The following is a 17,485-nucleotide window of genomic DNA, read 5'->3' as shown; positions in this document are numbered from 1 at the left end:
GAGCTTATTTCCATAACGTTAAATTTGATTGAAAGAGGAATAATTGTGTTTTAAATCAAGTAGTGATAGAGACCTAACCATAAGGAGAAGATGGGATTGCAATGAAAGTACTATTATACAAATACAACTTTATGTCCTGGTTTCAGCTGGGATAGAGTTAATGTTCTTCCTCGTAGCTGCTTTTGCATTTAGTATGAGAATAACGTTGATAACACATATTGTTTTAGTTGTTGCTAGGTAATGCAATTAAGTCCAGGACTTTTTCAGCTTCCCATAGAAGCTGAGAGGGAGCGTAGACAGGACTAGCTGGCCGAAGGGATATTCCATACCATAGACCTCATGCTCAGTATGTAAATGGGGGTTGGGCAGAGGGGCAGGAATCAGCAATTGCTGCTCAGGATGGGCTCAGGAATTGGTCATCAGGTGTTGAACAATTGTATTGCAGCACTCATTTTGTATATTCTTTTATCATTATTGTCATTATTACCTTCTCTTCCATTATTGTGCTATTAAACTGTCTTTATCTCAGCCAATGAGGTTTTCTTTTTTTCTGATTCTCCTCCATTACCCCACTGGGGGAGCAGGGGGAGTGAGTGAAGGGCTCCACAGTCCTGGTTGCCAGTTAAGATTAAACCACGACACTTTACTTGCAGTTCATATTTTTTAATTTACTATGTGGTAAGTACACAGAAATAATAGCTTCCAGAAACAGCTCTGAAGTAGCGCCTATACCAATTTGCTGCATGGATATCCATATACACTGAAGTGACAGGATTTGCATTATATTTTGACATAGAGAACGCTATAAGCACAAACTGAAGTCAGAGCTACTGCGAAGCTACTATTACTTTTTTATTTTTAATGCAAATACCCAAAAATAGTATTTCGTGTTACATAGACTATACGTTCCATCTGATATTATAAAAATAATGAGGGACAACATCTCAACTTTCTCCAATACTTTGAATTAATTATTTAACTTTTTTAGAAGAATTTGCAAATTACTCTGGGTAAATCCTGCCTTATCATAAGCACAGCCAGAGGCTGGTATTCCAATTTTTTTTTTTTTTTCACTTACTGTTTACTAGCTTTTTTTGGTAAACTATTGTACTGTTTATATCATTTAGTTTTATTCTATTTTTACTCCTTACTTATATAGTGAATGCAGAAAGCTTCACTCCTTTTCCTCAGTTACCAAGGACTGCACCTCTTTCTTTTGCAGTAACAGCAGTAAAAACCTTTCAGCCAACCTCACACTTCTCTCAATCTATTATTTTAATCTATCGGTTTGACTGAACAATTCAATTGTTTCTACATGCATGTAAATCCAAGATTTCACACTGTTGTACACAGGGCTGGCCAAATGTCTCTTACTACAGTGAAAATAAAATCACTTCCTTAATGAGGAATGTTTCATAATTAAGGAAAAAATAAAAAAAAGATAATATATTTATGAAGGGTAACTAGTGTCAGACCAACTGTTGTGAGTTGACCCTGGCTTGACGCCCGGTGCCCACGAAAGCTGCTGTATCACTCCTGATACTCAGCTGGACAGGGGAGAAAAAATAGAACTAAAGGCTCGTGGGTCGAGATGTGTACAAGGAGATCACTCAGCAATTACCATCATGGGCAAAATAGACTCCACTTGGGAAAAATTAATTTTGTTTATTAGCAACCAAATCAGAGCAGGGTAATGAGAAATAAAAAACTGAATCTTAAAATATGTTCCCCCCACCCCTCTCTTCTTCCTGGGCTCAACTTCACTCCCAACTTTCTCTGCCTCCTCCCCCCGAGTGGTGCAGGGGGATGGGGGTTGTGGTTGGTTCATCACACGTTGTCTCTGCCGCTCCTTCCTCCTCAAGGGGAGGACTCCTCACACTCTTCCCGAGCTCCAGCGTGGGGTCCCTCCCATGGAAGACAGTCCTCCACGAACTTCTCCAGTGTGAGTCCTTCCCACAGACTGAAGATCTTCACAAACTACTCCAGCGGGGGTCCCCCATGGAGTCACAAGTCCAGCCAGCAAACCTGTTCCAGAGTGGGCTCCTGTCTTCACAGGGTTCAAGTCCTGCTGGAAGCCTGCTCCAGCACGGGCTTCCCATGGGTTCACAGCCTCCTTCAGGCGCATCCACCTGCTCTGGCATGGGATCCTCCATGGGCTGCAGGTGGATCTCTGCTCCATCGTTAACTTCCATGGGCTGCAGGGGGACAGCTTCCCTCACCGTGGTCTTCACCACAGGCCACAGAGGAGTCTCTGCTCCAGTACCTGGAGCACCTCGTCCTTCTTTACTGACCTTGGAGTCTGCAGAGTTGTTGCTCTCACATATTCTCACTCCTCTCTTCAGCTGCAATTGTGCCCTTGTTTTTTTCCCCCTTCTTAAATATGTTATCCCAGAGGCACTACCACTGTTGCTGATAGGCTCAGCCTTGGCCAGCGGCAGGTCCGTCTTGGTGCCAGCTGGCATTGGCTCTGTTGGACATAGGGGAAGTTTCTCACAGCTTCTCACAGAAGCCACCCCTGTAGCTCCCCCAGCTACCAAAAACCCAACCTTGCCAGCATCAATCTCCTTTTTTGATATCTTAAGTTTTTTATAGTCAGGCTACAAAACAGGAAGACAATTCTGGTTGGGCTGACTGATGATTGAGAATACATTGTACAGGCATCTGTGCTAATCGTACTAAAAGTACTAGCAGCTTTTAATTTTTGCTGGCCTGGGTGACCTATTGAAGGAATTGACACTCTAATTAGTTCCTCTTACTCATGTCTCAGATTAGTTGCAATAGGTAACATTACTTCTTCTTCCATGACACCTCTATAGAAAAGCACTTTATAATTTGCCACATATTGCTTAAGACAGATGGAAGCTGATATGTTGGTAATATGACTTTTCTGCTTTTTAAAAATCATCTGTTAATTCTGTATATCTAGTTGCCACTACTTACCACTCTATTTCCTTAACAACGCCTGTAGCTAATGTAATGCCCAGACATCTCACTGGAATTCGGGAACAAATTTGGAAACTGAGTAAGCAGTAGATGTCCCAGATTTTGTCTGAGCAACTCACACATAGTGGGGTTTGAGTCCTCAGTTGTAACCATTTGCCCTTACATTTTGGCAGGGAGTCCTGGAGCACTCCACTGTTACAATCTCGAGAATACAATTGCTGTCTTCCTGCTTCTCTCTGCAGTTAGTTAAGCAAAACACTTTGTGTTTTTATCCTTCTCGCTGCTGCTCACTGTTTTTGCTGGTGCATTGTTAAGATAACAGGTTTATCTAGTTTTATGGTTCTGTATGATACCACGTTGCCAACACCAAAGAGGAAGAATATCTATTGCAAGTGTTATTCTGGCAATGCTGATTGTCTCACTTCGACCTAGAAAAATGCATCAAAGGTGTTTGAGCAGTTGGACTGCAGAATTGAACTTTTATTAGCATAGAGGTAGCCAATTAATTATTCCTGAGCCACCAGAGAGCCTAATACGACTGACAGTGGCCGGTGCTGGGATATAGTAGCTCTCGGGTGACTGGAATTCTCAGGTGCAGTAGAAAATCAGAGCCTCCTTAAGCTGACGTAGTTGTGCACATCACCTGTCCTGATGTCATCCCACCATCCAATTGGTTAATGCCACCTACTGCCTGGAGAGCCAAGGTAAAGGCTGTGATGTGTATGTTGCAATTAGACTGTATACTGGAATTCTTTCTCACATTAAGGTCTTTGGTCCTTGACTTGTATAATAAGGCTACTATATTATATCTTTGGAAGAAAATTGGATTTGATGGAGAAATTATGAAGCTCCTGAGATTTCCATCTGTTTTTAAGTCTTCCTTGACTTCAGTTGTTCCCCATCCCCCAGTTTATTACCTTGGAGAGGAGGAATGAAATGTGAAAAATTTAAATGTGAAAAATTAATTCCCTCCGGGATTGTTTTCCCATTTTCTCTTCTTTTAAAACTGCTCTAGCTGAAGAAGAAGAAGGAATAGTTCTTCTGCTGTTTTTATGACTATATGTTAATTCATTAATTATCTTGGCATCCACCATGGAGGAATCTTGGTGTATAAAACGGCAGCCTTTGATGTTCAAGAAATTCCATACTCTTTGATGCTGAGTACAATAGGAAGGACAATGTATGTGCAATAGTATAGTTGCATATAAACTGAATAATACAATCACTTAGTGAGCGAGTCTTTTATGTCCCTTTCAGGATTCAACTGAAAAGATGATCCCCATGAAAGTTATTTCAGAAACTTATATCAGAAATTTTAGTTTAAGTAAATATGCTATAGAGAAGAGCAGAGAAGGAGAAAGTATAAATATTGAATAGCAACGCATTATTATTGCTATAGCAAAATAAAACTACTAGCAATTCCCTGTTTCTTGTGTTAAAAATACACTCATACTAACTTTTCAATTTAGGAGAGCTCATTCTGTATTTATTGTGCCAAAGAATAGTCTTCTAATGAAAAAAATACTTAAGATTCTTCATCTGTGCATGAACTAATACCAAAATGAACACTTCCGTGTGAACTCTTGCTGTAATATTGATGACTCAGGTGAGCTATGTAGAGAAAGACATTGAGGTCTGAAAAAGATCAAATCCAAGGTCCAAAATGACACTTTGCCATTTAGTTTCTACAGTACTTATTTTCTGTAGTTAGTAACTGAATCCACAGAGGTTAGATTTTTTTTTTTTTTTATGTCAGGCTCTCTCCGAAACAGTGAGTCTGCACGGATCTCACTGATTTGCTGTGTCACAGTCCATTTAAAACAAAATGGCATGGGTCTGTGACATGATGAGAAATGTATAGGTAGTGCAGGACAAAACCAAACACAAATGAGCCAAGAAAACAAAAGCGTGAAAGAGACATGAAGGAAAATCTAAAACTGTGTTAAAAATTGCAGTGAGCTACCATTCTTTGTCAGGTTTAATTTTTCCCAAATTAAAAAGTGCCCCTGGATCAATATTACAGATCATTCAGTGAAGCTTAGCAGACATTCTTGGTGGAACGATATGTTCATTTTATACAGAACACTTAATTATGTCCATTTCTAATATTTTTTGAGAAGGATGTTGTTTAAACTTTTGCATATACAGCTCCATTTTACCAGTCTCAGTTAAAGCATCAGTTGTAGTTAGGAAAAATAACTGGAATATCTACATCTATAACACAATCCCGTGGAGAATAGGATAGTACATGCCTCATGAGCATAAAATTTATTTCTGGAATGCTCTCTAACCTGACTTGAAGGTGGCAGTATGTGTCCAGTACGAGAGTTTGAAATATTAATTGCAGTCTACTGGTGAAAAAATATGCATTTCCAATAGCATCCAGAGACAAAACCAAAAGTGTCACAAGATTTGTGGTCTCCATATCAAGTATTTAATTTTGTCCAAGGTGTTTATTAGTTCTTGAAACATATTTACAAAAAAAATTTATACAATACATAAAGTGTTCTAACTGTGAAAAGAAGAAATAGCTCTTGGATATCAGAGTAGAGAGTTGGAGAAAATTCTCTTGAAGCAGGACCACCAGGATTTGTCAGAAAGAAGTGCAATTTCTTTATGTATATACTCAAAAAAAAAAAAAAAAGGCAACCGAACAAAACCCTAGAAACCCACACACTCCTCAGACGCTTCTGGGCTTCTGGGATGGGATTCAGCTGGAAATGCAGACACCTGAATGTGGGTGTCTGCTTCAGTACTCATGCAGCCCAGCTGCACAGTCAGTGGTACCTACAGGGTTGTTCAGTTCACCCAAATTGGACATCTACAGGATGGGCAGCTGGATCACTGCCTGGGTTGTGCTGACTGCAGAGTCAGCAAGGACTCTGGCATCTTTGGTGGGCGCTTAGGTGCTTAGCTCATACCATATGTAGACACCTACATTTAGGCATCTTAATGTGAATTCTACACCTTGCTTTAACATTGTATTAGTTTGATATTCTCACAAATATGCTGGAAGAAAATAGAAGAAGGGAAAAAAAAAGCCGGCCTTTCTTCCATGTTTTTTTAACCACCCCCAATTTCTCTGCTAATCTGAATTATTCTTAAGGACAATATTCATACTGTATAGTCTTACTGTCCCTGTTGAGTACATTGAAAACAAATTGGTTCCTGACAGATTTCTGGAGGGAGTGACACAGAACGTGCCTCTGGTGCCAAAGTTTACACAATATGAATGTCTTTCTTCTCCTTTCCTCCCGTGAAGGAAACAGTTGATAGATTTTATTTCTGAGAAGAAAGAAGTTATTGTTTCAGGAACTAATATAGCTGAAGAATTTTGAAAATAAAAGGTAAAGTACTTAAAGCCATTTTGGGGGATAAGATACTTTTTAAGCCCCTTTGAAGCCAATGTCATTGGTGTAAATGAGTATTCCTGTCACTTATAATGAGGCCATAAACACACCTGGTTGAAAATATTCTGCTCCTTTGAATTCCCCAAACAACCATGTTGACTCAGTAACTGCTTTTAAATGATAAAAACATTTCTCTTTCCCACTGCCTGTATCATTACAAATAAACATGAAACAGCGACTGGAAAGCACGATTACAAAACTTGACAGGTGTATGGACTAAGCGGAGGTTTAGAACTAGCACCAGTATTGCTTTAGATTTCAGGAAGAAAACGTAGCAACCATTTCCATTAAAAAAATATTCTCTACTCACCAGATGTAGATCAACACACGTGGAATTGTGTTCACAAGCGTTGGTTATGCAGTCATCAATGTCCTGGTCACATTTCAGACCTGCATATCCGGGGTTGCACAGGCAATAGAAGCCATCGATAACTGTGACAGAGAGAGCATTTTAGTACTGAGAGTCTTTTAGAATAACTGGATGTAGTAAAATGAGGTAAGCTGCAGTTATGACTACAATCCAGAAAAGATTTGGGCTGGCTTTACCTAAAAGATGTGGACATGTTAAAAAATGGAAATAAATGAAATACAATATCTCAAAACACGTTTTTAAAAGGAAAGCAGATTCATGTATTACATTTTACCTAAACAATTCAAATATTTTCATGTAAGAATTATAAATCAATGACCCATTATTAGCTTCTGAAAAAGAGATGGCAACTTATAAGCTAATGAGTAATTTTCCATCACAAAACTCTACACAAAGTGCATATGATTTTGCCTTTGATATTGTGCCCAAATGAGATGAAACAGTTAAACATTGTTTTTTGTTTTTTGGTTGTTTTTTTTTTTTTTTTTTTTGTAACGAATGCATTATGTTATACCACTATATTAAAGGAAAACTTGCTTGGGTAGGATTTGGCAACTCAACCTGTGATGTATTTCCATGCTGCATTTTAATCTTAACAAGCTAATGATAAGAATCCTCTCCCTTTTTCGTCATTAGTGATCCAAACGGAGAGGAATCTTTAGAGTGCTACGTCCATACAAGGAGCTTGTGACAGCAAGAATTGCACTTCTTGCAGGCCTGCATTTATTCTAACCTAAAAGATGTCCCTGGATTCTTCATTGTTGCTGAGGTTTACCATGGAATCTCTTCTGCCATTGTGTCTGTACACACAGCTGCTATTATATTCATTAAAGGCTTTGAGTCCTTCAGAGCAGGAATGTGATTCATCTGCTAAGAGCTTCCTAGCTTCCTCAGGATTCTAGCTTTCTACAGCCAGTGCACATAGTGCAAAGGAACTGAGATGTCCATGTGATACAACTCAAGTCCAGAGGCACCACAAAGACAAGCTCTCCCCAAAAGATCTGGCATTTTGTGAGCATGAAGATCTTTACTGGAGCTCATCTAAATTCCAGTTCAAAAATATCTCTGAATCAATGTTGAGTACAGAGAAAACATCTTTAAACTTGTTAGGAAATAGCCTTTACTAGATAACATATGAAGCCCCTCAGCTTATTCCCATGTAGGGAAAGATAGAATTCTTAAAGCTTACTGAAACTGGTTTTTGGAGGTTTGGGGTTTATTTAGATATTTATTTATTTATTTATTTTAACTTGGAGAGTTTTAGGCAGTGATATATTTAGCATTTTGGGGTCAACTCCTTAAGATCTCATCTGAAACCAGTAAGTTAGAGGGCTAAATAACAATAACTTCAAGGGCAGTTGCACAAGTGACAGACCTGAATTCCTCTCAGTAGTGTTAGATGATATAATAAGGGGCAATGGCCAAAAGTTAACAGTTTAGGGGGTTCAGATGGGATTGAGATGGGGGCAACACTACAGGAGTAGTGTATCAGTGGAATAGGCTGTCCCAAAGACTTCTAAAACCTTTAAGTGTATCTCTCAGTGAAGGTGCAAGTTACACAGTTACGTGACAGAAAGTGCTTAATAGTAAACAAACACTCTGTAATGCATCTGTTTGATATATAAAGCAGTTTTTGTACTTGTTAGAATTGTGCCATGTACTGCCTAACTGCTCCATGAGCTCCTTTTCAGCACCTGAATATTCTCTCCTCGAATGCACAGTGTAAGATGCGTTTGGCTAATTTAGGTATCAAAGGAGACGGCACAAATCTCATTAAAATTCCTCATTAGCTGCAGTTCTGACCCTCTGAACACACAAACCCCAGTGCCAGGAGTTGAGGCATTTGGCAAAAATAATCCTCCTGGTGCTGGCTGTGGAGCTTCAGACAAGCTAAATTTCAGTAAATTATCTACTGTTCTCCCCAGAGCAGCTCAGCAGCTACAGGCGCTTCAAGAGAAAGACTACTCTACATTAAAGTGAGTAACCAGACCGAACTCACTGTCATAGCAGTATCCGTGGAGGCAAGGGTTAGAACTGCACTCATTGACATTGATCTCACAACGCGGACCTGCAAAGCCCTTCGCACACTGGCACTGGAATCCAAGGGGGAAAACGTCCAGATTTATTTCTTCTACGCACACAGCTCCGTTCTCACAGGGATCGCTGGCCTCGCAAGGCCTAAACTCACAGTTCAAACCTGAAAAGGAGAATGGCAAAGCTGTCAGTGTTTAACTAATGAACATATCCCTGCAGCTGCTGCCTATTATGAGCTCGATTTTCTTTCTATCTGTGGTTAAAATTGAGTTGAAGAGTCTCAGAGGTACATATATGTGTATTACCATGCAGAAACATTTATTTGCTTTGTAGAATTGCAAATAAAAAACCAGGCAATTTTATCTGTTCTGTTTATATAATGGCATTGCGTTTTAAAATCATAATAGCTATCTCAATATATTTTATAGCTTTTCTGTTTACCTTGTCCTCTAAAATAGCTCAAAAAGTTCATTTAAAAATAATTAATGAATTTTGTTTTGAAGCTTCCTGTTATTTCTTCCCCATATCCTGTTGTCACAGCTACCATATGAGCTGTTTATACATTAACCTATAAACCTGAACATGAGTGAAACGCAAGTAACCTTGTATAATTGTTCTGCTTGGAATTTGTGACTACAAACAAATTATTTTATTGAAATTATGTGTGTGTTTAATAATGAATGATTGCCTCCATCGTTGATAAAAATTCCCTACAATAGAGAAACTTTCACATTCTCTCTAGCAAACACTCTAGTGTATAACAGATTATGTACATTTATCTGGGCTAATCAAGGAACTGCGTGATGGTGATCTTGGGTTGCAGATGCCCTCGTCTACATCTTTAATTTGCAATAAATAGATCAAAAAGGATTAAAAGGCCCTTTAAAGTGAGTCTTAGTTTGTTAGAACATAAGCAAGAGTGATTCATGTTTTCTGGTAGCCAAACTCAAAGTGATGTGGGCAGGCAGAGCAGAGATCAAATGAGTTTGGGACTGTAAAGCTGCCTCCCTTTTCTCTCGGCGTTGCTGAAGGCAAGTCTGTTCTTTCAGGCTTAGGCTTAGTTTCAGACAGAGCTCAGTGGCTTTTTGGGCTGCAGCAAACTGTGTGCAATCCCCTCTGAGTCCTTTGAAGCCCATCTGCCCTTCAGTGACCGCTGAGGCTGGGCTGTGTCTGTGCTGTGCTTTCTGGTGGAGCTGCCCAGGGTTTGTTGTACCTTCTGCCCAGTTCCCTACCATCCTTGCCCCAGCCCAGCCATTCCTTCCCGGAGCAGCTTCTCCCTGCCCCAAGAACCTCCCTCTTCCTTAGAGAGGCTGTACCTTTAACCCAATGATGGGCAATGTGACACTACAACAACAAGCACCTGGGTAGTCGTGTAGAAGATCAAATCCATACAGTTATGTTGTGGAGGGCTGACCTTGGCTGGCTGCCCAATGCCCACCCAGCTGCTCTCTCACTCCCCCTCAACAGGGCAGGTGGGGAAGATAAAGTAGAAAACTTTGTGGGTAAGAGATCACAGAATCACATGGGGTTGGAAGGGACCTCTGGAGATCATCTAGTCCAACCCCCTGCCAAAGCAGGTCCACCCAGAGCAGGTTGCACAGGAACGTGTCCAGGTGGGTTTTGAATGTCTCCAGGGATGGTGACTCCACCACCTCCCTGGGCAGCCTGTTCCAGGGCCTGACCACTCTCTCAGTAAAGTAATTCTTCCTGATATCTAACCTAAACCTCCCCTGCTGCAACTTCAGACCATTTCCTCTGGTCCTGTCATGATTCTCTTGGGAGAAGAGGCCAACACCCACCTCTCTACACCCTCCTTTCAGGGAGTTGTAGAGGGCAATGAGGTCTCCCCTCAGCCTCCTCCTCTCCAAACTAAACATGCCCAGTTCCCTCAGCCTCTCCTCGTGTGACTTGTTCTCTAGAACAGATTTGTAGGATACGGTGAAAGAATGAAAAACACTCATTGGATAACTTCAATATTAAGGTGTCCATGAGACTGAATGTTATTTGACTTTAACTTGGGAAATGTACTTCTGTATTTGCTGAGATACGTTGTCAGATTTTCACTCTGCTATAAAAGAGTATGGTCAGGAACACAGTTATTATACAACCCTTGACTCCAGTAGTCATGCTGACAGAGGAGAAAAAGAATGGCACAAGTTGCTCCCTGTCTTTATGTCACCAGCGGTTTCTCCGGTGCTGGATGACACTGCCGTAGGCAGCCCGCAGTCTCAGGTCTGAAATTCATGAAATTCCATAGCAAAAGCTGCCATATGGCACACTGAGATCTTGCCCTGAGGTTTTCATCTTTATATCGTAACAGCTTGACGCGGGTGACAACCCTGTTGATTCCTAAAGTGGAGCTCACACCCACGCTAATCAGTTTAACACATGGCTGACAATCCTAAGTGGAACTGTCAGATGATCTGGTAACGCAGTACTTGTTTTTCTTCTGTGTTGATGGGAGAATCTTTAAATGGAGTTGACCATCCTCTTACATGCCAAGCATTTTTGGGGGTAGATGTTTCTAGTAGATATAGCAAAAGTCATGTCACGGTGCGTCAGTTTTCCCCTACTGCAGTATTCTTCTGCAACTCTAGATACTGCCACTTTTTGGATGAGAGCACAGTTTTGGTGAACAACTGGAAAGTAAAGAGGCAATAAGAAACAGTGAGGACGTATGTCCTGAAGGCCACAGGTTTATATTATTTACAAATATTTGTCCGGTATAAATAGGACTGTGCATAGTTCTGTCATATTCATGCTAATGAATTTTAAGTTTTTAGTCTCAATATTTTGTGACAAAGTTTCATGAGTTAACTATATATTTCAGAAAAGTATTAACTTTTTTTTTTTAAAGTTCTCAATATACTCCCAGACCTCTGGCTTCTATGTATCATTTTTATTTCAAACATTTTTCTCTGCTGATTTAATAATGTATCGGGTTTCTTCTGTCTTTTCTTTCTACATTGTGTATAGAGAATTATATCATTGACCAAAGAGTAGCTGAATAACTTTTGTCTGGTCTTGGTCCCTGCAAAAAACAGTGATCTTCAAAGAACTGTGGATAAAAATGTATTTTTCTTATTCAGAAATTCATAATTTATTTTAAGTTTCAGCTGAAGATGATTCTTGTTATCTCAAACATAATTTCTGAGAAGATTTTTGGAAATATTTAAAATTTAAAAGGTTCAATGTGAAGAAACTCAGGAAGGTATAGGGGTAACCTGCACTTTCAGGTTCTTTGTTTCATAAATTTTAACGGATATTGCCATATTTATCAGCTCAAATCCAGTAAATGATGAGAAGGTTTTGTGGTTTGTTTTCTATTTTTATGAATGCTTGGATTGATGTCTTTTACTGTGTGCTCTAGGAAAAGGAGCCTGAATCTGTCTTCTCTTTTAGCTCATATTAAGTGAGTGTCAGGCTGCTGTTAGGTCCCCATGAAACTCTCTTCTTGAGGCTGAACAAGCCAAGTTCTCCCACTGTTGGGAAAACGGTGTGAAGGAGGCATTGAGTTCCTCAGACATTTCCAAGCCCCTCGTCAATTCAGCAACGTGATCTCATTTTTCTCCATCTTTCCTTTGTTACTGGTAGACCTATAGAATTCTTTCTTGTTGCCCTCCAGTTGTCTTGCTAGTTCTAGCTCCACTTGCCCTGTAGCTTTCTTAATTTTGTTTCTGTGTGACTGGGTATCTTCTGGATGGGTAGCTTACCTTTGCATCTACCTTCCATGCACTTCCTTTTCTCTTGAAGCTCAGTCAGGAGTTCTCCGTTTGTCCTTTTATATTGCCACATCCGCTTGAGTTCTTACACACTGGAAAGAACTGTGTTCTGAGGAGACTGTCCTTGAAGATCAATCAGTGGGCCCAAGACAAATCAGCTTTCCCTTCAGTGTAGTCTCTAATGGGAGCTTGCCAAGCAGAGCCCTGAGGAAACTAAAGTAAACTAAACTTACTGAAGTCCAGAATCATTATTCTGCTACTTGAATTTATCATTTCTCTTAGGAGTACAAACTTTGTTGTCTCACTGCCATTGTCACCAAAACTCTTTTTGACCTTTACATCTCAAATCACCTCTTGCTTGTTCATGAATGAAGAAACCAGATAAGTACCTCTCCTAGTTGTCTCACCCCACAATTGTTTCAAAAAACTCTACTCAATGTGGTCCAAAATCTCCTGGATTACTTGTGTCTTTCCATGTTTTCTTTCCAGCAAAAGTTAGGGTGGTAATATCCTAATAAGACCTAGGATCTGTGTTCATGAGTCTTTTTCTAGTTTCCTAAAGATGACTGCATAAACTTCTCTGGATCAAGCTGTCTGTAGTAGACACCCACCACAATATTTCTTTAACTTTTCATTAAGCTTTTCGTTAACTTCCGTTTCATCCTGCCTCATTCCTCATAGTTACACGGCAGTATTACTATTCTATAAAAGATATCTCTGTTGGAGGCATGTGTATATGTTCAGGCCATGCGAAGGCTTGTCCACTGGATCCAGCGACCAATGTATGTATTTTCTTTCTTTTTACTTATTTTTTATTTTTAATTTGCCTTAACCTTGGGAGAAACATGAGAAAAAATCTTGATATTCCTCAGAGTTCTGTGAATTTATGTCTGTTCCTCACCCACAAGAACACTCGGAAGCAGTGCCAGGATGAAACAGTGCTGGCAATCAGAATAATAAACATTCATACAATGTCAGCGGAGGCTTTCTCTGAAACGAAAGAATAGGTTTCAGGTAATTCAGTCCACACTGAAATTTTCCTGGGAACAGCAGAAATTTGGGTTACGTTATGTAGCTGTGGAGATGAGCACTAACAGTCAGTCTACCTTTTTCTTGTTGATATTAATCAAGGTGTTTCCTAAATGTCAGATATTAATTGATACTTGCAAACAAATGATGGCTATAGAATGGTGCATTTACTGTGGAGGAAATGTTTACAAGTATCTGAAGGAGGATGGAGCCGGACTCTTTTCAGTGGTTTCCAGCGATAGGACGAGGGGCAACGGGCACAAGCTGGAACATGGGAAGTTCCATTCAAATATGAGGAGGAACTTCTTTCCGGAGAGGATGACAGAGCCCTGGAACAGGCTGTCCAGGGAGGTTGTGGAGTCCCCTTCTCTGGAGATCTTCAGGACCCGCCTGGATGCAGTCCTGAGTGATGTGCTTTGGGCAATCCTGCTTTGGCAGGGGAGTTGGACTAGATGATCTCTAGAGGTCCCTTCCAACTCTGACAATTCCATGATTCCGTGATTCCATAGCAAAGCTCTGTGCATTCCAAGACACTGCTTTGCATGAAGTTCAGCCCAGCTTCTTCCTCCTCTGCTTCCCTGCCTGTATTTCCAGAGAGCTTGCATCCATCCGTTGCAGCGTATCGGTAACGTGAGCTGTCTCAGTGTGAGTGGTGTCCTTCCAATAGGAGGCTGTAGTTCTGAGAAAGCACATAGACTTCTCGCTCCTTCTGTATTTTCCGTGCTATGTGGAAGACAGGCCCCCAGTTGCACTCGGCTTCCCTGCACGATGGCTTCCCTGATCATGCTTTCCCACAGCAATTCTTTCCCGTTTCAGGTACCTCCGTGTCCTTTTAGGTTTTTGTCTTCGTTCCCTGATGAACGTAGTTTAAAACTCTCTTCTCAGAGTTAGCAATCCTCTTGGCAAACATACTCTCCCCTCTTTTTTTGTTTTAGATTGATTCCGTCTTTCTCCATCAGATCTCATTGCTCAATGAGGACCCTGTGGTAAAAAAAAGGTAAGTCTTGCCTGTACCACTAATCAAATGTTAACCCCCAGGATGTTTCTGTCCCTATCAGCAGTGGTGTGGAAAGCTCTGCCTGGGGCTCTGCAGCCTCCACTCTTGCCACTAGAGCCCACTAGTCACTTTTGATATGCTCAGGGTCTCTGTTGGCAGGATCATTGGTGCCTGCAAACAGCGGCATCAGACAAGCTTTGGCTATCTCTTTCCTGCTTTCCTGCATCCTGGATCCAGACCTCTGACATAAAAGTAAACCTTCTCAGAGATCAGATCTGGTCAACAGCTGGGTGCCACTCTCTGTCAGAGCAGGGAGTCTTTGTCTATCGTCCGCCATTGCTTCGTTGTAGTGGTACTGGTGGGGGCGTATGTGAGAAAAACCTCTTTGTTTTCCATTTTGTTATCACTGACACCTTGTACCTTGTTCTTCCTCCCCAGCTCCTTCCCCTGACAACACGGCAACTCAACCAGGAGGCGTGTCTGGCTGGTAAGGAGCTCATGCACCTTCCTCCCGTGCTGTTCTGCAAGCAGCAGCATGGGTTTAGTTCCTTGCCCAAGGTAGCTCCCTAACAGGGTATGAATTCCAGTTCAGTTTGTACTGATTTAAGTTACACTAAAAGTGTTCCCTGACACACAAAAAAAGGCTTTTTCCCCCTCTTTGATGAATTAGCAGAAAAATAAATTAATGCTTTTCGTCTAGCTATAATAAAGCAAAACAGCACAAAGTAAAAAAAAAAAACATTATCCTGACATTTATAGAGAACGGTAAATTAAAATCTGGTCATAAAGTTGATGACCTGGGTTAACAAACCTGTTTACCAAATGAGGCCAAAACATGTGGTATAATATTAATTGCTAATAGTGTTCTAAACAGTTTTTTCAGCGCCCTCTTTCAAACAACCTTCACTACTCTCTAATTAGAAATGCAACCTCTTTTTCCTCCCACCCAGCTTTTCTGCATATCACTGCGTGGAAAAGCTTTTCCTGCTGCTGGCAGAAATGGCAAAGATTTCATTCATATTCAAGCTGGAAGACTGGGAAAACAGAAAGACAAGAAGGTAATAAAACTGTCTCCCACCCACTCAGTGCCTTTCCCTGAATCAATTAATTTTTAACCATCGGTGTTGAGAATTAATAATTTAAAAGACCATTCCCTCACCCAGAGGATCACACCTGTTGATATTATTTTAATACGATTCTGAAAATCATTTGTTATTAAATAATTTGTAATTAATGCTAATCATTATAAGTAGATAGAAAACAAGAAAAGACAGTTGGCTGGTTTACAGTAGATTTTTTTGAAAAATGCGTATCAACACAAAGATTAAGGTCGGGTAGTAATAGGGAATGGGGGTTACATGTTAGTGCAATGTATGCGCTGCTGCTGTTGCTCTCACATTAGCATTTTTTTAAAAGGTGTAAATGCATGATTAAAGCTGTTTGGATAAATCAAGCAGCAAACAGATTATAGGTGAAAAATTTGTTTATTAAAGTAGATTAATCAGAATACAGAATTCATGTTTTCTGCATTTTTCATCTAAAATATTTGTTAGAGAAATTTTGTGAAAGTATGTAAGTGTTAAATGTTTAGCTGATTAATTTGAATACATCTATTTTTTACTAAATATAGGAAAGTTCTCACTTGTTCTGGTAAGTTTCTGAAATAGTAAGTCTGTGTTTGTTAACAGAAAGGAGTGATTTGCCAAGGAAACAGTTTATAAACTGCCTTCTCCCACTGACATATCAGGATTCTTAAATTGGCCATCGCAGAGTGAAAAGGCAATATTCACTAAACAGCTGCCACAAAAGAGAAGGTATGCCCAACAGATCAAATGTGAAAGAATCAAACACAGAAGTTCATTAATGAATTAATAAGTTCAGCACATCTTTCCAGCTATGCTTATTTCCAATTAGGTGAGTTTAACCTTTTTGTTTGTCTTGGCTATATTTTATTGATTACAAGAATAGATTGTCTTTACTTTGCTAGACAATTAAAGCCCTGTCTATTAGAATAAACATGAACAAACCCCAAAAGAATATGCACAAATGATTAAATTACACAGTCAGTTGAAGGACAATTTTCTTTTCAGTGGCACAATATATTGGATTAAATATGAAACTTCTCTCTATATAGAAGCATACGCTCATAGCATATACTATGCTTCTCTATTAGCATACAATATATATCAGATAATGAATAATTTATTGGGAAACTCCTCTGTTTGTTTAGGGATAAGAAGCATATTGCATATTCAGGAATGTCATTCTGCTAATATTAGTAAGTTCTCTTTTCTGCTGTGTTTGCTTATAATTCTTCAACAGTCAAATCTCTAAATATCATGAATGAAGACTGAAAATAGATATTTTTGCTGAAAAAGACTGTTCTGTTAAGGCTATTATTAAAAGTCAAATGCATAATTTATAAAAATTACATAGAATAAATTACCTGATGAACTAAGTTTTCATTTCTTTATGTGAAACTATTTACATTTGTTTGTTTTGTTTGCACAGCATAAATCTGTACATGGAATGTTTTAGTTGGTACTACAGAATTCTCTTATAATCAGAAATGGCGTCTCTTCAATGTTGTTATTCTTTTTTTGGAAATATTGTGGAAAATAATTTAATAAAAAAACATTTGCTACTAATATTTTAAGAAATTAAATCTGACAATAGCTTTCAAATCAGCATTTTGCAGTAAAAGTATGGACTAAATCAATGTCAAAATATATCTGATTAGAAACTGCTGGCATGAGTATGACAATGTTGTGAAAATAAACTGGTACCAGAACACGTGTGTCATTTGGGGGGCAATTTCTTAAATAATACCAAGTCGTCTGATACTGTTGATAAATATGCACTCACGAGGACAGAAAGCTCTCAAGACACACCAAGTGCTGTCATTGCCAAGTGGTCGGTGTGGGGTTTGGATGAGAGAGGAAGAAACAACCAAGTAGCAGCACCAGCACCTGCTTTTGGG

General features: G+C 39.7%; 1 protein-coding gene across 1 annotated transcript in view; it reads right to left on the bottom strand.

Annotated features, from left to right (window-relative positions):
• Positions 1–17,485, bottom strand: part of EYS (eyes shut homolog) — an 895,325-nt gene that overhangs the window by 570,265 nt on the left and 307,575 nt on the right. The window contains exons 20-21 of the mRNA XM_074153627.1: positions 8,723–8,920; positions 6,664–6,785 (exon numbers count right to left, since the gene is read on the bottom strand). Coding sequence (XP_074009728.1) covers positions 6,664–6,785; positions 8,723–8,920 — 320 coding nt within the window. The remainder of the gene's footprint in view (positions 1–6,663; positions 6,786–8,722; positions 8,921–17,485) is intronic.

The sequence above is a fragment of the Numenius arquata genome, chromosome 9 (genome assembly GCF_964106895.1).
Source record: "Numenius arquata chromosome 9, bNumArq3.hap1.1, whole genome shotgun sequence".
NCBI lineage: Eukaryota > Metazoa > Chordata > Aves > Charadriiformes > Scolopacidae > Numenius > Numenius arquata.
The sequence above is the reverse complement of the archived record's forward strand: the minus strand, read 5'-3'. Positions and strand labels throughout refer to the sequence as shown.